The 26,576-nt window shown below is 41.8% G+C and overlaps 1 protein-coding gene across 1 annotated transcript in view; it reads left to right on the forward strand.

Moving 5' to 3' along the window:
• Positions 1–26,576, forward strand: part of DNAH7 (dynein axonemal heavy chain 7) — a 533,102-nt gene that overhangs the window by 78,285 nt on the left and 428,241 nt on the right. The window contains exons 10-12 of the mRNA XM_075829965.1: positions 13,160–13,343; positions 17,113–17,292; positions 22,826–23,095. Coding sequence (XP_075686080.1) covers positions 13,160–13,343; positions 17,113–17,292; positions 22,826–23,095 — 634 coding nt within the window. The remainder of the gene's footprint in view (positions 1–13,159; positions 13,344–17,112; positions 17,293–22,825; positions 23,096–26,576) is intronic.

Consider the following 26,576-nt stretch of genomic DNA (forward strand, 5'->3'; position numbering starts at 1 on the left):
GCCACATTTAAGGGGTTTGAAGCACATCGGCAGCCCCCACGAAGTGATTGTGGGAGTTGCCGATGCTTGTCGTGGCAATCGGAGGCCAGACAATGACCTCCGTGTTGCCATGTACGGAAGCCTCGGAGGAGCAGCCTCCGACCGGTCCTCTGAGGCTTCCTGCCAGTGTGACTGTCACGTCACAATGACAGTTAGAATACATTACACTACGTAGGTAGTGTAATGTACTCTAGCAGCGATCAAAGCTGCAAGTCTAAATGTACCCTAGTGGGACAAGTAAAAAAAGTAAAAAACAGTAATAAAAATGTTTTAAAAAAAGTGTAAAAATAAAAGTTATAAGTTATATAAACCAAAAAATGCTTTCATTATAGGAAAAAAATTAACACGTTAAAAAAAGTACACATACATGGTATCACTGCGTTCGTAACGACCCCAACTATAAAACTATAATGTTATTTTTCCTTCACGATGAACACCCCAAAAAAAATCAATTAAAAACTACACCAGAATCGCTATTTTTTGGTCACCAACCCTCCCAAAATAGAGAATAAAAAGTGATCAAACAGTCGCATGTACCCGAAAATAGTACAGATAAAAACTACAATCCGTCCCGCAAAAAACAAGCCCTTACACAGCTTTTTTGACTAAAATATAAAAAAGTTATGGCTCTCAGAATATGGTGACACAGAAAATTAATTATTTTATTAAAAAAAAGTGATTTTATTGCGCAAACACTGCAAAACATAAAAAAAACCTATATACATATGGTATTGCCGTAATCGTGCCAACCCACAGAGTAAAGTAAAACTGTCATTTTTAGCACACGGTGAACGCCGCAAAAAAATAAACTAAAAAACATTGTCAGAATTGCTTGTTTTTGGTCACCCGGCCTGCAAAAAAATTGAATAAAAAGTGTTAAAAAAAACCCGCATGTACCCCAAAATGGTACCAATGAAAAGTACAGATTGTCCCGCAACAAATAAGCCCTCACGCAGCTCCGGTGGTGAAAAAATAAAAAAGTTCTGTCTTTCAGAATATGGCGATGCAAAATGTGCAGAGTGTTCCAAAATCAGATAAGATCGGGCGCCATTTATCATTGCGACTCCGGACACATATCTATGAATTATTACTTATTTACCGCATTATTATACCCTCTTATTATGCCCTGATGTACTCCGCACAGATTACATATGCCCCCACATTATAAACTGAAATACCAGCAATACCCCAAACAGAACTATTACCAAGCAAAATGGCACTCCCTCCCTTCTGAGCCCTGCAACGTACCCAAACACCAGTTTGCACCCACATATATGGCATCACCATACCCGAGAGAACCCGCTTAACGTTTTATGAGGTATTTGTCTTCAGTGGCACAAACTGGGCACAACATATTATGCACTAAAACGGCATACCAGTGGAAAATTTTAATATTTACACCATCCGCTGTGCATTAACCCCTTTGCGCACTATGATTTAATAGCACGTCATGGTGTGGGGGTTGATGTATGGAGCGGGCTCACGTTCTGTATGACAGCTGACACCCAGGACTAACAGACAGGAACAGCGATCGTGCGGTCACAGAAGCCTGTAAAAATAACAATATACTTGTAAAGGATCTGCCAGGCACAACTTCTGTGTATACTCCCATAGGTAATCAGTCTGCACCTGAGTCTATGTCTCTGAGACTGACTCCATCTTCCACCACTCAGGATGGCAGGCTTAGGAGTGGGAGAGCCTATCGCAGCCTGGCCAGACGGAGCTAGCTCCCGCCCTCTGTCTATTTATACCTGCCTTTCCTGTTCCTCCTTTGCTTGTGATTCTTCTTGTGTGGTTTCCTGGCCCAGCTACAGCTTCTAACTTTTTGATCCTGCTCCATACTGACCCTGGCTTACTGACTACTCTCCTGCTCTGCGTTTGGTACCTCGTGCACTCCTGGTTTGACTCGGCTCGTTCACCACTCTTGTTGCTCACGTTGTTGCCGTGGGCAACTGCCCCTTTCCCTTTGCTTTGTGTTCCCTTGTCTGTTTGTCTCGTGCACTTACTGAGCGTAGGGACCGCCACCCAGTTGTACCCCGTCGCCTAGGGCGGGTCGTTGCAAGTAGGCAGGGACAGAGTGGCGGGTAGATTAGGGCTCACTTGTCCGTTTCCCTACCCCCGTCATTACAATACTGCAATACATTAGTATTGCAGTATATTGTACCAGCGATCCGATGATCGCTGGTTCAAGTGCCCTAAGGGGACTAATAAAATGTGTAGAAGAATTAAATTATTAGTAGTGAGAAAGAAAAAAGTTTAAAGTTAAAAAAAAACAACCATTTTCCCATTTTCCTTCTAAAGCAATGTAAATAAATAAATAAAATTGGTATTGATACGTCCGTAAAAGGCCGAACTATTACAATATACCATTATTTAACTGACACGGGGAACACAGTAAAAAACTGAAATAATTTAAACCGCCAAAATCTTTGTTTTTTTTGTCACCTTAGCTCTCAAAAAAAATGTAATACAACTTTCTGATCACTTTTTATGTACCAAAACATGGTACCAATTTAAACTACAGCTTGTCCCGCCGCTCATTCAACCGAAAAATAAAAAAGTTACGGCTCTTAGAATGTGGTGAAACAAAACAATTTTTATTTTAACAAATAGATTTTTCTTTGTAAAAGTAGTATAATATAAAAAAAACTATATCAATTTGGTATCACCATAATTGTATTGAGCCGCAGAAAAAAGTAACATTTTCGTTTTTACCGCACAGCAAAAGCTGTAAAAACGAAAACCCCAAAAAATGGAATCAGATTTTTTTCCTATATCATCCCGCAAATAATTTTTTTTTCAGTTTCCCAGTACATTTTATGACACTTTAAATTGTGTCAATAGAAACTACAGCTCGTCTCGCAAGAAATAAGCCCTCACACCACTCTATTGACGGAAAGATAAAAAAGTTATGGCTCTTGGAAGGAGTGAAAAATGAAAATAAGAAAGCAAAAAATGGATCAGTCCTGAAAGGGTTAATTCATTTCTAATGAAAAAAATGTATGACCCCATGTGGGGTATTTCCATACTCGGGAGAAATTGCTTTACAAAAATTGGTTGTTTTTTTCTTCTTTATCCCTTGTGAAAATTAGAATATTCAACATTTTAGTGGAAGAAAATTGTGATATTAATTTTCGCTGCCTAATTCTAATAAATTCTGCAAAAGACCCGTGGGGTCTAAATGCTCAGTATACCACTAGAAAAATTCCTTGAGGGGTGTTTCCAAAATGGGGTAACTTGGGGGGTTTCCACTGTTTTGGTCCCTCCAGGGCTTTGCAAATGCGACATGGCACTGAAAACCAATCCACCAAAATCCGTGCTCCAAAATCCAAATGGCGCTTCTTCCCTTCTGAGCGCTGTCATGGGTCCAATCAGCAGTTTATTACCACATATGGGGTATTGCCATAATCAGGAGAAAATGCTTTACACATGTTGTGGTTCTTTTTTTTCCTTAATTCCTTGTAAAAATAAGTCGATTTTCATTTTCACGGCCTAATTCCACTAAGTTCTGCAAAAAACCTGTGTGATCGAAATGCTAACTAAACCCCTAGATAAATTCCTTGAGAGGTGTAGTTTCCAAAATGGGGTAACTTTTGGGGTGTTTCCACTGTTTTGGTCCCTCCAGGGCGTTGCAAATGCGACATGGCACTGAAAACCATACCATTCCAACAAAATCTGTGCTCCAAAATCCAAATGGCGCTCCTTCCCTTCTGATCCCTGCTGTGGGTCCAATCAGCAGTTTATTACCACATAAGCGGTATTGCCGTAATCGGGAGACATTGCTTTACAAATATTGGGGTGCATTTTCTTCGTTATTCCTTGTAAATATCACAAATTGCTATGTTTTTTTCAGAAAAACAGTAGATTTTCATTTAAACAGACTAGTTCTTATATATTTAGCGAGAAAAAGCTGTGTGGTAAAAAATTCTAACTATACCCCTAGATAAATTCCTTGAGGGGTATAGTTTCCAAAATGGGGTAACTATTGGGGTGTTTACACTGTTTTGACACCACAAGACCTCTTCAAACCTGACAAGGTGCCTAAAATATATTCTAAAAAAAAGGAGGCCCAAAATCAACTGGGTGCTCCTTTGCTTCTGAGGCCTGTGTTTCAGTTCATTAGCGCACTAGGGCCACATATGGGATATTTCTAAAAACTGCAGAATCTGGGCAATAAAATATTGAGTTGCATTTCTCAGGTAAAACCTTCTTTGTTATGTATTAGAAATGAATTTCTGCAAAAAAAATACAATTTGTAAATTTCACCTCTACTTTGCTTTAATTCCTGTGAAACACCTAAAGGGTTAAAACACTTTGTGAATGCTGATTCGAATACCTTGAGGGGTGCAGTTTTCAAAATGGGGTGACTACTGGGGATTTTCTAATATATACGGACCTCAAAGTGACTTCAGAACTGAACTGGTCCCTGAAAAAATGGCCTTTTGAAATTTTCTTTAAAATATGAGAAATTGCTGCTAAAGTTCTAAGCCTTGTAACGTCCTAGAAAAATAAATGGACGTTCAAAAAACTATGCAAATATAAAGTAGACATATGGAAAATGTTAACTAGCAACTGTTTTGCATGGTATTACTATCTGTATTACAAGCAGATATGTTTAAATTTAGAAAAATGCTAATTTTTTCAAATTCTTTCTAAATTTTGGTGTTTTTCAGAAATAAATACCAAAATTATCGACCAAATTTTTGCACTAACATAAAGTACAACATGTCACAAGAAAACAGTCTCAGAATCGCTTGGATAGGTAAAAGCATTCCGATGTTATTACTACATAAAGTAACCCATGTCCGATTTGAAAAAATCGGCTGTGTCCTGAAGGCCAAAACAGGCTGGGTCCTGAAGGGGTTAAGGGTGTTTCTCAAATCAGGAAGCACAGCATAATAATAAAAAAAAAAAGCTGTCTTTTCATGGTGGCACAATCTGGGCACAACAGAATGGACACTGAAATGGCATAACTATGAAAAAATTGCCATTATCACTCTGCAACATCCACTGTACACTAGTTTCTTGAAAGCACCTGCGGGGTTAACATGCTGACTACACTTCTAGGTGAATACCTTGAGGAGGGTTGTTTCCAAAATGAGGTCAGTTCTAAGGGGTTTCCACCGTTTTGGTCTCAGAGGAGCTTAGCAAATGCGACATGACGCCCAAAAAACAATCCTACCATGTGCCCAAAACAGCAGTTTATGACCACATATGGGGTATTGTAGTACTCTGAAGAAATTGCTTTACAAATTTTGGATTGCTTTTCTCCTTTATTCCTTGTGAAAATTATTATTTTTTAGCTTAAACTACATCTTATTAGTAAAATATGTCATTTCTAATTTTCACGGCCCCATTCTAATAAATTCAGCAAAAACCTGTGGGGTCAAAATGCTCACTACACCCTAGATAAATTCATTGTTTTCTCAAATAGAGTCACTTCTCTGGGGTTTCCACTGTACTGGTACCTCAGGGGCTTTGCAAATTGGTGCCCAGAAACCAATCCAGCAAAGTCTGATGGCACTCCTTTCCTTCTGAGCCCTGTCGTGTGCCCAAACAGTAGTTTATGACCACATATGGGGTATTGCCGTACTTTGGAGAAGTTGCTTTACAAATGTTGGGGTTCTTTTTCTCCTTTATTCGTTGAAAAAAATAAACAATCTTGAGCTAACGCTACGTCTTATTGGAAAGAAAATACATTTTTCATTTTTACTGCATAATTCTAATAAAATCTATGAAAGACCTGTGTGGTCAAATAGCTCACTACACTCCTAGATGAATTCCTCAAGTGCTGTAGTTTCCAAAAATGGAGACTTTTTGGGGAACTTTCCACTGTACTGCTACCTTAGGGGCCTTGCAAATTAGTTTCAGAGAAAATATAGCAAAATCTGCGCTCCAAAAACAAAATGGCGCTCCTTTTCTTCTGAGCCCTGTCGTGTGCCCAAACAGCAGTTTATATGACCACATATGGGGTAATTCCATACTCTGAAAAAATTGCTTTACAAATTTTGGGGGTTTTGAGCTTGCTGGCGCTGATTTTGATGCATAAACCGTGCCGGAATCAGCGCCATAAAACCCCCGAAATCTCCGCATTGATTTCAATGGGAGCCACAGCCACTTTTTTCCTCGGTGGCTTTTGACCGCTCGCGGGGGGGAAGAAAAGCAGTGTTTTCTTTCTTGTGGCTTCCACCTCTGACCTCCCATTGAAATCTTTTCTGAGGCGTTTTTCGTGGCGTTTTTGCTCATAGTTCTTGCATTAGCTTCAATGACCAGGGCGAAAACTGCCACGAAAACAGTGCAAAAAAACTCTGTGTGAACAGGGCTTAAGGGTGTATTCACACAGTGCGGATTTTCCGCGATTTTTCCGGCACGGTCGAAAATCACATCGAATATCGCATGCATTTTTCCCACTATTTTTTCAATGCGGTTTTCGACTGCGTGCCGCAAACGTGGCAAAACCGCACTGTGTGAATACACCCTAAGAAAATATTTTTTTATTCAAATAAAAACACACAACCCTCGTTAACCATTTTTATTTTATTTTTAAAACGTAGATCATCGAAGAAGTCCAGCGTATCTACGACGTAGTCCAAACGGTCGAGCAGATAGTTAGTAATATAAAAAATAAAAATCTTCTCACCTCCAGCAGACATCTGTTGTCTCCCTGCACCGCAATACAAACTACAGGCCAATGAAAAAAAATTCCCTTAGGTCATGTTTATTCGTCGCTCAGAAAAAAAACAACGTGTAGATGTGTCAAATACACTAGCGTTTCTTGTGAAGCGCATATTAAAATACAGGCGATTTTGTTTACGTGTTTTTAGCGTGTTTTTAGGACTCCCATTGACTATGGGAACATTTGCCACATTTTACGTGCAAAAGCATTGACCGCATGCTTATTTTGTTGTTTTTGTTAAAACGCTTGCGTAAAAAAAGTGCGTTGTATGTACTAACGGCTCGCTTTCCCATTGATGTAAATGGAAAGCTTAACCCCTTCCCGCGATTGGGCGTAACTGCACGTCCGGAATCAAAGTGATTTCCCACAATAGGGCGTAGTTACGCCCAAGCTTTAAACTGTCACCATGTCAACAGACACAGTGACAGCGTCCTGATCGCAACTGTCATAGACAGTACAGTTACGCCCAAGCTTTAAACTGTCACCATGTCAACAGACACAGTGACAGCGTCCTGATCGCAACTGTCATAGACAGTTGCCGAGCAGGACAAACGGCACAGGACCAATCAGTGGTCCCGTACCGGCAAGAGCTGTGATTGGCCAGTCAGTACTGACTGGCCAATCACAGTGCAGGAGGATTGTTTTGCCAGCATCTCCGGCTCTGACATGCTCATTTCTGTCAGAGAGCTTGTCAGCGTCGGAAGCCAGTGAGAGGACAGTGAAAAAGTGTTAAAAAACCCACAAAACCCAGAGATCTTCCCCTGTTGTGCCCACTGACCAGTGATCACCCCCTTTGGTGCCCACTGGTTATAAAATATATAATTATATAATTTCAGTCACCCACAGTGTCTGCTTTAGACCAAGTGGGTGTTGTACAGATGAGTGTATGACGCTGACCAATCAGCATCATGCACTTCTCTCCATTCATTTAATCAGCGCATAGGGATCCTTTTAGATCACTATGTCAAAGAATTGACCAGAAGCCTTTTTCCGCAAGGCGTTTTTAAAAAACACTCGCCTAAAAAATTGTGTTTTATGTACTAACGGCACACTTTCCCATTGATGTAAATGGGAAGCTTAACCCCTTCACGTAACTGTACGAGATGAGGGTTAAGGGGAAGTATGGAGCGAGCTCACGGGCTGAGCTCGCTCCATACACAGCGGGTGACCGCTGTTACACGCAGCTGACACCTCCCTGCAATGAGCGGAATCAAAGTTCACTTTGATTCCGCTCGTTTAACACCTTAAATGCCGCGATCAATCGCGACCGCAACATTTGAAGTGTTAGAATCAGGGGGGCGCCCCCTAAATTGCACGATCGCGCCCCCCCCGGCGGCAGGTTTGTCTGGTTACAATGGTTGCTATGGCAGCCTGGGGGCCGAACAAAAGCCCCCAGGACCGCCATATTGGTACTTCTTTGAAGCTCTGCCTCCGGCAGGGCTTCAGAAGAGGCTGTCAGAATCACGATATACTGCAATACATTAGTATTGCAGTATATCATGTAAGCGATCCAACGATTGCTGCTTCAAGTCTCCTAGGGGGACTAATAAAAAACGTAAAAAACAGTTAAATAAAGATTTTTGTTATGTTCCAAAAACAATAAAGTATTAAAAGTTTAAAAAAAAAAACCTTTTCACATTTTTCCCCTAAATCAATGTTAAAAAAAAGAAAAGTTAACATAACACTGGTATCGCCGCGTCCGTAAAAGTCCAAACTATCACAATATAGCATTGTTTAACCCACTCGGTGAATGCTGTAAAATATATATATATATATAAAAACACGCAAATTGCTGTTTTTTGGCTACCTTAGCGCTCCAAAAAATTAATAAGTAAATGATCAAAAAGTCGCATATACCCCAAAATGGTAACAATGAAAACTACAGCCCCGCAAAACTTAAAGAGGCTCTGTCACCAGATTTTGCAACCCCTATCTGCTATTGCAGCAGATAGGCGCTGCAATGTAGATTACAGTAACGTTTTTATTTAAAAAAAACTAGCATTTTTGGCCAAGTTATGACCATTTTTGTAGTTATGCAAATGAGGCTTGCAAAAGTCCAAGTGGGTGTGTTTAAAAGTCCAAGTGGGCGTGTATTATGTGCGTACATCGGGACGTTTTTACTACTTTTACTAGCTGGGCGCTCTGACGAGAAGTATCATCCACTTCTCTTCAGAACGCCCAGCTTCTGCCAGATCACGCTGTGACGTCACTCACAGGTCCTGCATCGTGTCAGACGAGCGAGGACACATCGGCACCAGAGGCTACAGATGATTCTGCAGCAGCATCGGCGTTAGCAGGTAAGTCGATGTAGCTACTTACCTGCAAACGCTGATGCTGCTGCAGAATCAACTGTAGCCTCTCGTGCCGATGTGTCCGACACGATGCAGGACCTGTGAGTGACGTCACAAATCTGCACTGCCAGAAGCTGGGCGTTCTGAAGAGAAGTGGATGATACTTCTCGTCAGAGCGCCCAGCTAGTAAGGGTATGTTCACACGGCCTATTTACGGACGTAAATCGGGCGTTTTTGCCCCGAATTACGCCCGAAAATAGCGCCTCAATAGCGCTGACAAACATCTGCCCATTGAAAGCAATGGGCAGACGTTTGTCTGTTCACACGAGGCGTGTATTTACGCGCCGCTGTCAAATGACGGCGCGTAAATAGACGCCCGCGTAGAAGAAGTGACCTGTCACTTCTTTGGCCGTAATTGGAGCCGCTATTCATTGACTCCAATGAATAGCAGCGCTAATTACAGCCGTAATTGACGCGGCGTTCAAGCGCCTGCACATGCCGGTACGGCTGAAATTACGGGGATGTTTTCAGGCTGAAACATCCCCGTAATTTCAGCCGTTACGGACCCCCGCCGTGTGAACATACCCTAAAAGTATTAAAAACGCCCCGATGTACGCACATAATACACGCCCACTTGGACTTTTACTTTTAAACACACCCACTTGGACTTTTGCAAGCCTCATTTGCATAACTACAAAAATGGTCATAACTTGGCCAAAAATGCTCGTTTTTTAAAAATAAAAACGTTACTGTAATCTAAATTGCAGCGCCGATCTGCTGCAATAGCAGATAGGGGCTGCAAAATCTGGTGACAGAGCCTCTTTAAGCCCTCACATCGCTAAATTGATGGAAAAATAAAAAAGTTATGGCTCTCAGAATACGGAGACACAAAAGTTTTTTTAATTTAGCAAATGGTCTTATTTTTTTAAAAGTGGTAAAACATAAAACAAAACTTATAAATTTGGTATCACCGTAATCGTATCAACCTGTAGAATAAGGTGAATATGTAGTTTTTACCGCCTGATGGACGCTGTAAAAACAAAACCCCCAAAAATATGACGTAATCGCTGTTCTTTGCCCAGTTCACCCCACAAATATTTTTTTTGCAGCTTCCCAGTGCATTATGCAGTACAATAAATGGTGCCATGAAAAACTACAACTTGTCCTAGCGTGTCAAATACACACCGTGTGAAACTGTCAACTGAAAAGTCTTTCACCACAGGGTCTTAGAGCTCTGCCAGCTGCCATTGTAAAAGCACTCCGATAATGGGAGCTGGACACTGCTTAGCAAAAATAGGGAGGCGAGTCTCCCTCCCACATTTACAGCAGCTGTAAGACAGCCTGATTCACCTTGCTGTAATTCTGGGAAGTGCTCTCTCTGGTGGCCAACATAGGAAAACATGTCAAATTATTATTACATTTTTAATACTTCCCACTTGTGGAAGCAAGAAAATAAAATACAGCAAAAAAGCTTAAAAAATTTGTCTGGGCCATCATTTTGCATCATTGCGTTCTGGGAGTCATAACTTTTAATTTTTCTGTTGATGGGGCTGTATGAGGGCTCCGCTTTTGTGGAACATGCTGTCATTTTTATTGCTTCCATTTCGGGGTTCCTCCAATTTTGATCACTTTTTATTCCATTTTTTGGGGGAAGAGGAGACAAAAAAACATCAATTCTAGCATTGTTTTCTTAAATGTTTTTTTACAGCTTTTACAGTGCTGTATAAACAACATGTTAATTTTATTCTGTGGGTCGATAACATTACAGCGATAACAAATTTATATAGTTTTTCTTACGCTTTACTACTTTCCCACCATAAAAATCCTTTTTTTTTTTTTTTTTAAAAACGTGTTCTAGTGTCGCCATTTTCTGAGAGCCATAACATTTTTATTTTTCAGTTCAAAGAGCCGTATGGACAATATTAAAGCGGGGAGGCAGCGACACCCAGCGTCATACATAACTACTGTATGATGCTAGGAGCCCGGCTCCCTGAACAGTGTTCGGTCCGGGAAATGCGGCCAACTTCGGTCGTGTCAATATGGTCGTGTAAAAAACAATCATTATGCTTTTTGTGTATTTATGTTCCACTTCTGATTTCGGCTTACTAAGACTGGGTTCCTACAGTGCAGATTTGCTGCAGATTTTGCATGCGTTTTTTTTTAACCAAAACCAGGAACGGAACCTAAACGGAAGAAATATATAAAAGAAAATCCTTATAGGCCTCCTCTCCTGGTCCCAATTCTGGTTTTGGCAAAAAAAAAACCCCACATGCAAAATCTGCACCAAAAATGCACTGTGGGAACCCAACCTAAGGCTATGTTCACACGGGGTATTTTGCCGAGTTTTTTGACGCGGAAACCGCGTCGCAAAACTCGGCAGAAACGGCCCGAGAACGCCTCCCATTGATTTCAATGGGAGGCGTCGGCGTCTTTTTCCCGCGAGCAGTAAAACTGCCTCGCGGGAAAAAGAAGCGACATGCCCTATCTTCGGGCGCTTCCGCCTCCGACCTCCCATTGACTTCAATGGGAGGCAGGAGAAAGCGTATATCTCGCTGTTTTATGCCCGCGGCGCTCAATGGCCGCGGGCGAAAAACGGCGCGATAATTGCCACGAAAATCGGCGTGCAGGGAGAGGAATATCTGCCTCAAAGTTCCAAACAGAATTTTGAGGCAGATATTCCTCCCCCAAAATACTCCGTGTGAACATAGCCTAATACTGTTGCAAAATACTGAACAAAATACACCAGTGTAAGGCCTTATTCACACGAACGTGTCAGTTTTGCGTGCGTAAAAAACGCAGCATTTTGCGTGCGTTGCAGTTCCGTGTGACATCCGTGTAGGGTGTGTGTCTGCGTTTTTTACGCACATATGTCATCCGTATGCCACTTGTTTTTCACCTCAGCAAAATAAACTGAAGGAGGTGTTTTTCTTTTTCTCATCATTTCCTTAGCAACTGTTGCGTGAATCACGCACAACACACGGATGTGCGTCCGTGTGCTGTCCGTGATTTTCACGCCCCCATTGACTTCAATGGGTGCGTGATGCGCAAAAAACGCACAAGTATAGGACATGCAGTGAGTTTCATGTCTGAATGGCCCCATTGAATTGCATAGGTCCGTGTGACACGGATGTGAAATACGGTCGTGTGAATACGGCCTGAGGCTGAGTTCCCCCCGTGCAGATACGCTGCATAAAAGCACACAGCGTATCCACCCTGTGCGCCAAAGGGAATTCCGGGCGAATAACGCACAAAACTGTGGTGCAGTTTTTCGCCTGGAATGTCCGCAGTGGAAAACTGCAGCACTAGCCGTTTCATCCCAGGAGATGGCTGCAGCCTGTGGTTGGCTGCAATGGCCGTCACATGGGATGAAGTGTCATCCCAGGAGGCCGGCCCTCTGACGTCATCCAGACCGGCCTCCTGGGATGATGTTTCATCCCATGCGACCACCGCTACAGCCTGTGTTTGGCTGCAGCGGTCACATGTGATGAAACATCATCCCAGGAGACAGAGCTGGGGGGAGGAACACAGACTTCTGGGTAAGTATGAGATTTTTTTTTTTGTCTGACTTGCGTTTTTTGTGGCGGAATCGATGCGAACCCGACGGAAAAAATGCAACAACTGCTATTTGTTGTGGGATTTTCCTCACCATTAAATTCAAAGGGGAAAACCCGCAACAAATAAGCAGCGTTTACGCAAATCCAATTGACATGCTGTGGAATAAAACTCCGTACCGCAGGTCAATTTCTGAGCATTATTTTACACTCCACACCAGATTTGTTTTATCTCATCCACTTTGCTGCTACTGTATTTGCTGTGGATTTTCCACAACAAATTCTGTTGTGGAAAAACCGCAGTATTTACTCAACGTGTGAACTTACCGTACAGGTGGCCTTAGGGCCCAACAAGTTGTACCGCCGTACAGGATCTGTGCCCACGGCACTGCTGACATATTGTTTTCAATCTCTGGTTGTAAACAAGAATGTTCCCATTCACTGATAGCAAGTAGAGATCTTGAAAATGCAGAGGAATTGAAACAGAAAGTATTTTACTCTGATTTACTTGCTAGTTGCAATATTTCCCACCTGTATTGGTACAAAACTATACTTTTTGTGTAATAGAGAATGAAAATAGTCAAATCCACTTATTTTCACAGATGGTTTCCAGAAATTCAGAACATCTATTACCAAGGAAACAAGAGAAAGCAAATTCCTAGTAACAGCAACTATAAGAAACTTGAATCTTTTTTTAATTGTGCTGCTACGTTAATGACAGAACAGCTGCAGAGCGTTGCTCTAGCATCCATGCAGGATTACACAGATTTAATTGTACAAACGCAAGTGAGTATAATCATTACATATCATGACATATTACTATAATGAGCAGTCTATTAGTATATTACATAATATATGTTATGGTTTTTTATCAATGTAATTTCTATACTACTAAAGATTCACATTACATAAATTACACTATGTTAATTAGAATAAAATGCTTTTCGATTTGCCATCTCTAGGGTACCATTAACCCATTTATCACCTATTTACCACGTGTGACCGCCGCTCCATTCAAAATCCTCCTCTCTGCGACTGCACAGTGAGGAGGTAGGGAGGTCGGGACCCCTATTCTAGTGATCGTTCCAAAGGCAAAAATGGCGCTCCCTCCCTTCCGAACCCTGCAGCGTGCCCAAATAGCAGTTTACCTCCACATATATGGTATCGCCATACCCGGGAGAACCCGCTTAACATTTTATGAGGTATTTGTCTTCAGTGGCACAAACTGGGCACAATATATTGTGCACTAAAATGGCATACCAGTGAAAAACTTTGCACGTAATAGTATGTCGTGGTGCGGTGGGTGTTGTATGGAGGGAGCTCACGCACTGAGCATGCTCCATACGCTGCAGGTGTCAGCTGTGTATTACATCTGACACCCGGGACTAATGAACAGGAACAGCATTCGTGCTGGTTTAAGAAGCCTGTAAAAAAAGACAATATACTGAAATACATTAGTATTGCAGTGTATTTTACCAGCGATGTAACGATTGTTGGTTCAAGTCCTCTATAGGGACTAATAAAATGTGTAAAAAAAGTTAAATAAAGTTAATAGTGAAAAAAAACCAATATATATATATTAAAAAACACCTTTTTCTTTTCCCATTTCTCCTCTAAAGTAAAAGTCCGAACTATTACAATATACCATTATTTAACTCGCACAAAGAACGCCGTAAAAATAAAATATCGCTGTTTTTTGGTCACCATAGCTCTAAAAAAAAATGTAATAAAAAGTGATCAAAAAGTAGTATGTACCAAAAAATGGTATCAATAAAAAGTACAGTTTGTCCCGCAAGAAATAAGCCCTCACACTGCTCAATCGCCGTAAAAATAAAAAAAGTTATGGCTCTCAGAATGTGGTGAATAAAAAACGATTTTATTATTTTTAACATAGTTTTTTTCTTTGTAAAAGTAGTAAAATATGAAAAAATCGATATAAATTTGGTATCACAGTAATCGTATTGAGCTGCAGAATAAAGTTAAGTTGTCGTTTTTACCACACGGTGAAAGTCGTAAAAACGAAAACAAAAAAAAACAACGGGGGAATCAGTTTATTCCAATTTCTATTTCAGTTTTCCAGTATATTATATCGTACTTTAACCAGTCCCATCAATTGACATATCCATACGGCATAGCCAGGTAGGGGAAGTATGGAACAGGCTCACGGAGTGAACCCTCTCCATACGATGCAGGTGTCGAACGCGATCCCGCTCATTTAACTCATTAAATGCCGCAGTCAGTAGCGACCGCAGCATTTAAATCGTTAGAAAGAGGGGGGAGACCCCCTCTAGCAGCTCAGTGTGCCCCCCGAAATGCAATTGTGGGGTGGCGGTGGTTGCTATGGCTGCCTGGGGTCCTAATGAAGGCCCCCAGGTCCGCCATCTTTGTGCTCCAATTAAGCCCTGCCTCTGGCCGGGCTTAATAGAAGCCTGTCAGCAAAACTATATACTGCAATATATTGGTATTGCAGTATATCATGCAAGCGATCCAACAATCGCAGGTTGAAGTGTCCTAGGGGTACTAATAAAAAAAGTAAAAATTAGTAAAATAAAGTTGTTTTTTTATGTACATTTTTTTTAATTTAATTAAAATGTCAAAACCCCCCCCCCCTTTTCCCATTTCCCCCCTAGAGCATAGTAAAAAAATAAATAAAATATTATTGGTATTGCCGCATCCGTAAAAGTTTGAACTATTACAATATATCATTATTTAACCCGCACGGTGTACGCCATAAAAAAATAAAATTGTAAACGCTAGAATCGCTATTTTTTTGGTCACCTTATCTTCCACAAAAAAATGGAATAAAAAGTGATCAAAACGTCGCAAGTACCCCAAAATGGTATCATTAAAAAATTACAGCTTATCCCGAAAAAATAAGCCCTCATACCACTTAACTGACGGAAAAATAAAAACTTATGGCTCTCAGAATTTGGCGACACAAAATAAATAAAAAATTTTACATTTAGTTTTTTACTTGTAAAAGTAGTAAAATATAGAAAAAACTATATATATTTGACATCGCCTTAATCGTATTGACCCGCAGAATAAAGTTAACATGTTGTTTTAAATGCACAGTGAAATCTGTAAAAACGAAGCGCAAAAAACAATGGTGGAATCACTGTTTTTTTTATATTTTCAACCCCACAAATAATTTTTTTCCTATTTCCTAGTACAATATATGGCACAATAAATGGTGCTACGAAAAACTACAACTCGTCCCGCAAAAATCAAGCCCTTATAGGACTATATCGACGGCAAAATAAAAAAGTTATGGCTTTTGGAAGGTGGGGAGGAAAAAACGTAAATTTAAATCTGAAAGTTGTTTACGACGGGAAGGGGTTAATGAAAAAATACTTCGCTAAAGTATAAACAAAAAAAAATAATATTCTCCTAAAAAGTGTTATTCTAAAAGGTGAAATTTTGCAATGGACATTTAGGCCTTATTCACACGAGCTTTGCACACCTCGGACGTGAAAAACGATTGTTTTTCACGGCCGAGGTGCATCCGTGCTCGGCACTGCGGGGCGCGATGTCTCGCATCCCCTATAGATGAGTCTATGGAGGGATGCGTGATTCGTAAAAAGATAAGACATGTCCTATTTTCCCACAGACCCTTCACACGGTCCGTAGAAACAACGGCTCTGTGAACGGCCACATTGAATTACATAGGTCCGTGAGACGGCCGCTGTTTCAACGGCCGTCCCACGGACGTTTAACACGCTAGTTTGAATTAGGCCTTAGGGTAAGGCCACACGGTGCGTCGTTGACGCGGTTTTGTTGCGGTTTTGTTGCATTTGAAAACCGCATGCGGTCAACTGCATACGTTTTTTGTCTCTGTAAGGCCTTATTTACACGAGCGTGTTAATCGTCCGAGGGACGGCTGATGAAACAGCGGCCATCCCACGGACCTATGTAATTCAATGTGGCCGTTCACACAGCCGTTGTTTCAACGGACCGTGTGAAGGGTCCGTGGGAAAATAGGATATGTCCTATCTTTTCACGCATCACGCATCCCTCCATAGACTCTCATCCATGGGGGATGTGAGACATAGCGTCCCGCAGCGCCGAGCATGGATGCACCTCGGCCGTGAAAAACTGTCGTTTTTCACATCCGAGGTGCGCAACGCTCATGTAAATAAGGCCTAATGCTGCAGTTCTGTTGCGTTTTTAAAGGAAATAATTGGTGGACATAGTTTTCACCCGTGTTAAAGTTTATTAGGTGCTGCCTGTATATAGTTCATTACATTACATAGCAGAATTGTTAGCAAAAACGAAAGCAGTTCAGCAACAACTTTGGCAGCGCAGTCATTAACCGCATGCAGTCGGACATTATGAAGATGCAGTTAACTGCACTAAAAACACATTGTAATTTAATAGCAGCAGTCTGCCCATAACAAACATTTCACCATTGATTTCTATTGAAAAATGACTTGCTTCAGGTTAAAAATGCGACATAAACGCACCGTGACTGCACCGTGTGGCCTTACCCTTAGGCATCTGAAGGCCTTTCTCCTGAAGTAATAATGATTTCTTATTTTTTTTATTTTCTTTCCAGGATTCAGTTCGCACCTATGAACATCCAGGCTTTATAATAAGACTTATTCTTGATAATGTTTCAATTAAATTTGAACCCGAGTTTAATGATTATGAAGTTGTGCTGCTGAATGTTTATGATGTGATTATTAAAGCAGTCAGTATGGTTCCAAGAGTTGAAACAAAGCTATATTCTGAATGGGTGAGTGTTTTTACAATTACATTTATCTTCAGGGGCACACGCAGGAGTGTACTGTGCCAATAGCTACATAGGCACTGTGGCACTTTTTACAGGGTGCACACTGTGTATGGCACATTCTACATGGGCACAGTGTTTGGCACTATTTACAGGAGGCACTATCTATATGGGCACTGTGGCACTATCTATATAGGTGCTGTGGCACTATCTACAGGGGGCACTGTGTGTGGCACTATCTACACGAAGCACTGTGGCACTATGTACATGAGTACTGTGGCATTATCTACAGGGGACACTGTGCCACTGTCTACAGGGGGAACTATGGTATTATCTGTTGTGGGCAACTGTGGCACTATCTACAGATGGCATTGAGTGTGGCACTATCTACATGGGGCATTGAGCGTGGCACTATATACCCTGGTTTTTATACTACATGCTGGGGTCAGCACATATCCAATAGCTTAGCCTTTTATATTAGAGATTGTAATATAAAGGGCTAGGCTGATGGATATGCGCAGACCAATACTCCAAGCGTAAAATCCTGAGGGTAGCGGATCATAGCAAATATAAAAAAGTATACATTTAGAAACCCCCTTTTAAAAATCCTGTGTTTTCCCCAGATCTTGTATGCAAATTTGCATGTGCATGCCATACATAATTCTGTTAACCCCTTCTCACACCATGATGTACATGTACGTCATCGTCAAAAATTATTTCCCCCATGATGCTGAACATGTATGTCATGGTGATCGCACCGGCACAGCTGTCAGCAGTGGATATGATGGTTATTGACGGACACATTCCTGCACTAACGGCTGAATTGGAGAAAACTCAGATCCCGCCCATTTAACTGTGCCATAAATCTATACAGTGCTTACATCAGGTAGTAAATACACAACCGTAATATATAGTGTCCAATTATTACCACTATATGTTGCAAAGATAATTCCACCGTAAGCTCTAAATGACATTACTATATAGTGCCCAAAAAATATTTACATACAGTACATACATAATAGTTCTAAATACTATTGTCAAGTAATACCACTATAAAATGCCTTAATAATGCGGCAACAAATGCCTAAAAAAGCAGTCAACTTACTTCAGGCGACGGCACTCTTATCTTTGCTTCTCACTGGAGTGACATTATGTCTGTTTGGTCAGAAATGTAGTTATTGGGCCAGGAGTTCTGTGAGTTTTACTGGTGGTTTTAACACCAGTAGTACCGTAGTTGTACTAACTGTATTGCTCAGTTGGCAGTGTACGTCCTGTTTGCAGTAAGGCTTACATTCAGGCAGAATATATTTATTAAGGTGGGTTTGCCATTGTGCAATACTGTTGTGAAAATGAGTGCGCTTTCAGCAATTTCTTCCCCTGTCTTCCATATAAAATCTTCAGTTTCCTTTTTATCCATGTTCAGATTCTTGCAGTACTGCACCTATTAGGCTGGATTCACACGAGCATGTTTGGTCCGTAAAGGACGGAACGTATTTCGGCCGCAAGTCCCGGACCGAACACACTGCAGGGAGCTGGGCTCCTAGCATCATAGTTATGTACGACGCTAGGAGTCCCTGCCTCTCCGTGGAACTACTGTCCCATACTGAAAACATGATTACAGTACGGGACAGTTGTCCCGCAGCGAGGCAGGGACTCCTAGCGTCGTACATAACTATGATGCTAGGAGCCCGGCTCCCTGCAGTGTGTTCGGTCTGGGACTTGCGCCCGAAACACGTTCCGTCCTTTACGGACCGAACGTGCTTGTGTGAATCCAGCCTTACTAAATACGTTGCCCATCGTAGGTATCCTTTTACTGGATATGAGCTGATAGAAGTGAGCCACTGCGGAATCATCACAGGAAACATAATCAAACATAATCACCTAATTTAACAATGATAACTACTCCCTGCAGGATACTAATAAGATATCACTGGATGTGGCTTAAAGGGGGATTCATGTATATAAATCTTAATTTTTTATGTTAGTTAGGCCTATAATGCATTGTTTCTAACGGCCATTTTTAAATATTTACCATTGTGGGAGGAGTTTAGTAGTTAGTGTGCACCTGCCCATTGAAACCTATGTCGTCATGGAAACTCTGCATCATGGAGATAAACACTTGATGCTAAAATGAAAAAAGATATGAAGTAACGACCAATAACAGGGAGCACAAAGATAAAGAACATATAAAACACAATGTGATGGCGGTTTTTGTTTTTTTTTCTTCCTGGATTGTTCCTTTATTGAACACAAGTAGTACAGTACAAAATTAGTAGTACCAACTGTACTACTAGTCTATCATTATTTCCAGCTTAATCGTAGATGACATCAGAACAGTCCTGGTAACATCAATGATAAAGCACGATAGTTGTAATAAGGGTATGTACACACGGTTAACAAAATACAGCTGAAAATACGCCTCATTTTTGAAAATGAGGCGTAAAAAAAACGCCCTGTCGGAACAGAACGTCGTATTTCCTATTGAAATCAATGGGCAGATGTTTGTAGGTGTTCTGCTTCCGATTTTTTAGCCGTTTTTCGGGACTTTTACGGCTTAAAAAATGGCTGTAACATGCCCTAATAGTGAATGTGAGGAAGTTTTCACGGAAAAGGCTGCTACATAGAAACATATTACAATCGTGTAGAACTGTATAAAAACATAACACAATTCAGAGGATCACAGTGCAAACTAGTAGAAGAAAATAATTATCACATTGTCCAAAATATATTTTTAATATATTCTTTTAAATAATTTCTGAAAATAGATTCAAAAACAGCAATTTGTTGAAGGATATTGTTTCAATTATAATTATATTTAAGGAATTCTAGAATATTAATGAACAGATAGGAAGTACAAGGAATTGAGGGAAAGGTAGCATTCAGTGAAGGTGGAGTAAGCATTTGAGGGAGAGGCACATATATAATTGTAATTTTTGTTATGATATTGACCCCTTGAGTTCACATGGAGTTTTCTGACAAGTTTTTTGGTGCGGAAACCGCGCCGCAAAACTCGCCAAAAAACGTCCGTAAAATGCCTCGCATTGATTTCAATAGGAGGCGGAGGCGGATTTCTCCAGCGAGCGGTAAGGGTATGTTCAAACGCAGTAGCAAAATACGTCTGAAATTACGAAGCTGTTTTCGCCTGAAAACAGCTCCTGATTTTCAGACGTTTTTTAACAACTCGCGTTTTTCACGGCGTATTTTATGGACATTATTGGAGCTGTTTTTCAATGGAGTCAATGAAAAACGGCTCCAAAAAAGTCCCAAGAAGTGACATGCACTTCTTTGACGTGGGCGTCTTTTTACGAGCCGTCTTTTTACACCTCGTGGGAACAGAACATCGTAAAACCCATTGAAAGCAATGGGCAGATGTTTGTAGGCGTAATGGAGCCGTTTTTTCAGTCGTAATTCGAGGCGTAAAACGCCCGAATTACATCTGAAAACAGTGCGTGTGAACATACCCTTAAACCGGCTCGCGGGAGAAAGACGGGACATGCCCTATCTTCGTGCGATTACGCCTCTGACCTACGCCTTTGACATCAATGGGAGGCAAAGAGAGCATACTTCGCGGCAAATTCTGCCCGTGGCGCTCAATGTCCGCGGGTGAAACACGCCGCGAAAAACGCAGCGAAAATCGGCGTGAAGGCAGAGTTAATTCTGCCTCAAACTTCCAAACGGAATTTTGAGGCAGATTTTCCGCCTGCAAAAAACTCTGTGTGAATCCTACCTTATTAGTGTAGGTATATTAGTGCTCGCTTAGAAGTACACAGGAACACTATCAACCTCTTTAAAGGGTTCCTGTCGCAATGTATAAGTTGTCCAATCTGCGGGGGCAGCATGTTATAGAACAGGAGGAGCTAGGCAGATTGATATATAGTTTGTGAGAAAGATTCGGTTGTCATTTATTGATATAAATCATTGCTCACTCTGGGATCAGGAGTCCAGTAAGTGGTTTTTCTCAGTGATTGACAGCCTCAGTGATTGACAGCCTTCCCTGTATAAGCTGCATCCCAAAATAAATGGCAATCTCTGAGTAGAACCGCCCACTGGACTCCTGATCCCAGAGTGAGCAATGATTTAAATCAATAAATTACAAGTTATGCTGAATCTTTTCCCACAAACTATATATCAATCTGCTCAGCTCCTCCTGCTCTATAACATGCTGCCCGCAGATGGACAGCATATACATTGTGACAGGTACCCTTTAACAACCCTATGGATATCAATACATCCTTCAGCAGTCCCAGGAATACGAGTATCCTCCTATAGCAGCTGCACTATAAATCTTCAACAATTAGAAAGAAGTTGCAGTGCCTACCAGGCACTCATCTGGCCAGATGATACATGGATAGCGTGAATGGCTGCTGTCTTTTCTGTGATTGTATTCACCACTCTGGATCTTTTAAACTGATACGAATAAAGTGAAGTGCTGGTGAGTGCCGCAACTTCTTTCTAACTATTAGACTATTTTACGTACTTGTCCATACGTAACGGAATTGCAGCGAAATACAATAGTAACAAAGTAGGTGAGACTTAACAAATCTCATCCACACGCTGCGTAAAATTTCAGTCCCATAAATTCCTGCTGCGGAAAGTGGACTGAATTGCTGCGTTTTTCAGAGGAGATATCACCATCTCGACCAGACATGGAAAAAAATGCAGCAAAATCGGGCACTATTTCCTGCAGTAAAAAACACAGGAAATGGTGCGGAATGTCTGCTAGTTTTAGCTGAAATGCTGCAGACATTTTCTGCAGCAATTCCGTTACATGTGGACAAGACCTTGCAGTAAAGAAAAATCTACTATGTTACTGACCACCCCTTTCAGACGTGGCAGAATTTTTCCGCTGCAAATGTTGGTGCAGATTTGGGACAATTACGCAACGAATCTGCACCAACATTTGCATATTTGACAGGTAATTCAGACTTTGCAGAAAACACAGTGGACTTGCCACAGATTTCAGTTTTTGCATTGCAAATGCTGAAATCCGCAGTGAAATTCCGCTTCTTCTCCGCAACGTCATGAGCATGCTGCAAAGGGAAAATTCTGCACCACAGCCTGATTTCCGCACAGTTATTTTCTGCAACGTCTGAACTAACTTTCCGAAAAATGTATAGAAACAAATGTAAAAAACGGCCGCTGGAGAATTCCACTGCGGACTGTCCGCAGCGGAATTCAACAGCAATTCCGCCACGTGAGAATGTGTGAACTCCACGTGTGAACTCCTCTAGAGTTTGTTAGAGTATTGCTGGTATGTGTCGTGAATCCTCTTTGCTACAATTGAACAATAAATCGAATTTCTTATCATTGCACACACATAGGTCATATTATCAATAAGAACTAACAAACAGGTTATTTGTGAACATAAAAAAGTGAGGCACCGTAGCAGTAAATGATCCTCTCCAGTGTGAGCTTTAGATGGGTTCTTCTGTTCTGTTTTCTTACATTTCCTATAACAATTGAATATATATTTTCAATGTATGGGCCAGTAAGCACATGTATACACATATAATATATATGTTTCTCTATATAAAAACAGGATCATCAGTCAAAACTAACTTTAAAGCCAATCATTCCTGAAGAGATTTTGGAAGAACACAAAAGAAAAGTTCAGGAGTTTGTAGTTCTGGAGAGCCTTTTGCCTAAGGAACATTTGAAGTTGTTTGATAAGTACAACTTCATCATAACCAAACAGGCCGAGTTGGATGTTCAACAGTTCTTAACTGAGACACACACATTTGAAGAAATTATGAGAGAGTTCACCAAATATCAGAAACTCACAGATGAAATACAGTATAATTCAAGAAAGGTAATGCTTTTTTTATTGCAGTATATATGTGGTATATTGAGCCTTTTATAAATGATCAACGACTACCCCGACTCATACTATGCTTTTATAGAACCCATAGATTTGGGACCTGTAAATGTTGAAAGGGCTTGTAAATAAATATCAAGTAGACTACATATTGTAAAGTGCGGAAATGCTTTACTTTCCTCTCAATTTGGCTCCAATGAGCAGGAGCATAGGAGGAGGCTGAGTCTGGGTAAAGCTGTGTTCATTATTATGAAAGAGTTGCTTGGCAAGTATCACAAAGCATTAGAAGCTAGGAGAATCTGAAATCCTATAAGGGGTAGTTGTTCCTCTTTAGCGCCATTGAGTGGAGGGGATGCAAGTAATGGATTAAAAAAAGAAAGATGTCCTGCCTTTACATTTCTTACAAATCAGTGTATCCCTATATAAATCACAACACCCTGGTGGGGAAAGGAGCAAGAGGGGACAATAAAATGTATGATTGTCAGTCTAATAAATGTTAAGCTGCCCTTTATGGACAGAGGGGGCACTTTCTGAAACCAACTCCTTTGGCACCAACAGAGCTTGTCCAGCCCCTGGATACTTCTTTAGGCCCCACGCACACGACAGTGTTTTCATCTATCCCGAAATACTGTCAGTAAATATGGATCAGTAGGCATCCGTATTTCATCCGTATATACGGAAGGGTGTTTGTAAATACTGTCCGTATTGCATCCGTATTCCATCCGTATATACGGGTCTGTGAAAAAAGAGGGAGTATGCAAATGATGTCATCAGCATGTTGCATAGCAACGCTTCCATAAATACGGACGGTATATGGATGCCCATCCATATACCGTCCGTATTTACGGAAGCTCCCATAGACTTCTATAGGAGAGTTCTTGTCATAATTAGGCCCCATGCACACAGCCGTGCCCGCAATCGCGGGCCGTGATTGCGGGCACGGTCGTGTGCATGGGGCCTTACTGACAAGAATAGGACAGGTTCTATAATTTTTTCAGCACGGACACCCATCAGTGAAAATACTGAAAGGTGTCCGTGGCCAATAGAAATGAATGGGTCCGTAAGTACTGTCAGTAATTACTGATGACAAATACTGTCGTGTGCATGGAGCCTTAAAGGGTAGGGGAAATCATCAGCACAACCAAAGGATTCTACATCCAACAGATAAGTAAGATCTTGCAATGGACTCACAGATCAGAGTTCAGCGGAAAGCTGTCACATACCAAAAACACTGTGGCACTCCAGAATAGATAAAACTTGTGTCCTTTATTCACTCAAGTCATGAGTGCTGCAGCATTTTTTATGGTATAAGCTAGTAAAAGCTATTGTAAACTATTTAGCACTATTTCTAATTTATAAATATAATTTTTTACAGCTTTTTGTTCTTTCTTGTGTCCCCCTCAACACCATTGCAAAAGCGCGCTATTTTGGTCAACTTGTCCTTATGACATCCAAAGCCCCTTGCTTCCTCCTTAGGCTGGGTTCACACGACCTATTTTCAGGCGTAAACGAGGCGTTTTACGCCTCGCATTACTCCTGAAAACATGGCTCAAATACGTCAAAGACGACCTGTAATTTTCCGCATCACTGTCAAAAGACGTCGCGTAAAATAACAGGGTCGTCAAAGAAGTGCAGGACACTTCTTGGGACGAAATTTGAGCCGTTTTTCATTGACTTCAATGAAGAACAGCTCCAAATTGCGGCCGTAATTGACGCCTCGCAAAACGCAAGTACGAGCAATTACGTCTGAAATGCAGGAGCTGTTTTCTCCTGAAAACAGCTCCGTAATTTCAGCCGTAATTGTCGTTATCATGTGCACATACCCTTCGGTTTACTACTTCCACCACCCCAGCTGCTGCATTACCGACAGACAATCTCCTTCCCCCTAAGCATATTTACTGGCAGGCAGAAAGTACTAGTCAGAGTGTGCATATAGGGCTATTATCAGCAGTGACGGCAGGGGCTATTATCAGCTGTGACCGCAGGGGCTATTATCAGCTGTGACCGCAGGGGCTATTATCAGCTGTGACGGTAGGGGCTATTATCAGCTGTGACGGCAGGGGCTATTATCAGCTGTGACGGCAGGGGCTATTATCAGCTGTGACGGCAGGGGCTATTATCGGCTGTGACGGCAGGGGCTATTATCGGCTGTGACGGCAGGGGCTATTATCGGCTGTGACGGCAGGGGCTATTATCGGCTGTGACGGCAGGGGCTATTATCAGCTGTGACGGCAGGGGCTATTATCAGCTGTGACGGCAGAGGCTATTATCAGCTGCGACGGCAGAGGCTTTTATCAGCTGCGACGGCAGGGGCTATTATCAGCTGTGACGGCAGGGGCTATTATCAGCTGTGACGGCAGGGGCTATTATCAGCTGTGACGGCAGGGGCTATTATCAGCTGTGACGGCAGGGGCTATTATCAGCTGTGACGGCAGAGGCTATTAGCTGCGACGGCAGGGGCTATTATCAATTGTGATGGCAGAGGCTATTATCAGCTGCGACGGCAGGGGCTATTATCAGCTGTGACGGCAGGGGCTATTATCATCTGTGACGGCAGGGGCTATTATCTTCTGTGACGTCAGGGACTATTATCAGCTGTGACGTCAAGGGCTATTATCAGCTGTGACGTCAAGGGCTATTATCAGCTGTGACGTCGGGCTTTTATTAGCAGTGACGGCAGGGCCTATTATCAGCTGTGGCGGTAGGGGCTATTATCAGCAGTGACGGCAGGGGCTATTAGCTGTGACGGCAGGGGCTTTTATCAGCTGCGAAGGCAGAGGCTATTATCAGCAGTGACGGCAGGGGTTTTTATTAGCAGTGATGGCAGGGCCTATTATCAGCTGTGATGGCAGAGGCTATTATCAGCTGTGACGGCAGAGGCTATTATCAGCTGTCGGGCTATTATGAGCTGCGACGGCAGGGGCTGTTATGAGCTGCGACGGCAGGGGCTGTTATCAGCTGTGACGGCAGGGGCTATTATCAGCTGCGACGGCAGGGGCTATTATCAGCTGCGACGGCAGGGGCTATTATCAGCTGCGACGGCAGGGGCTATTATCAGTTGTGACGGCAGAGGCTATTATCATCTGTGACGGCAGAGGCTATTATCAGCTGTGACGGCAGAGGCTATTATCAGCTGTGACGGCAGAGGCTATTATCAGCTGTGACGACAGTGGCTGTTATCAGCTGTGACGATACAGAGTGTATACTGTAGTCTCCTCACAAACCGAGAAGAAGCAGCGCTTGTTCTATATAAGGCTGGGTTCACACGACCTATTTTCAGACGTAAACGAGGCGTATTATGCCTCGTTTTACGTCTGAAAATACGGCTCCAAAACGTTGGCAAACATCTGCCCATTCATTTGAATGGGTTTGCCTACGTACTGTGCCGACGACCTGTCATTTACGCGTCGTCGTTTGACAGCTGTCAAACAACGACGTGTAAAATTACTGCCTTGTCAAAGAAGTGCAGGACACT

This window comes from Rhinoderma darwinii, chromosome 6 (genome assembly GCF_050947455.1).
Source record: "Rhinoderma darwinii isolate aRhiDar2 chromosome 6, aRhiDar2.hap1, whole genome shotgun sequence".
NCBI classification, from domain to species: Eukaryota; Metazoa; Chordata; class Amphibia; order Anura; family Rhinodermatidae; genus Rhinoderma; species Rhinoderma darwinii.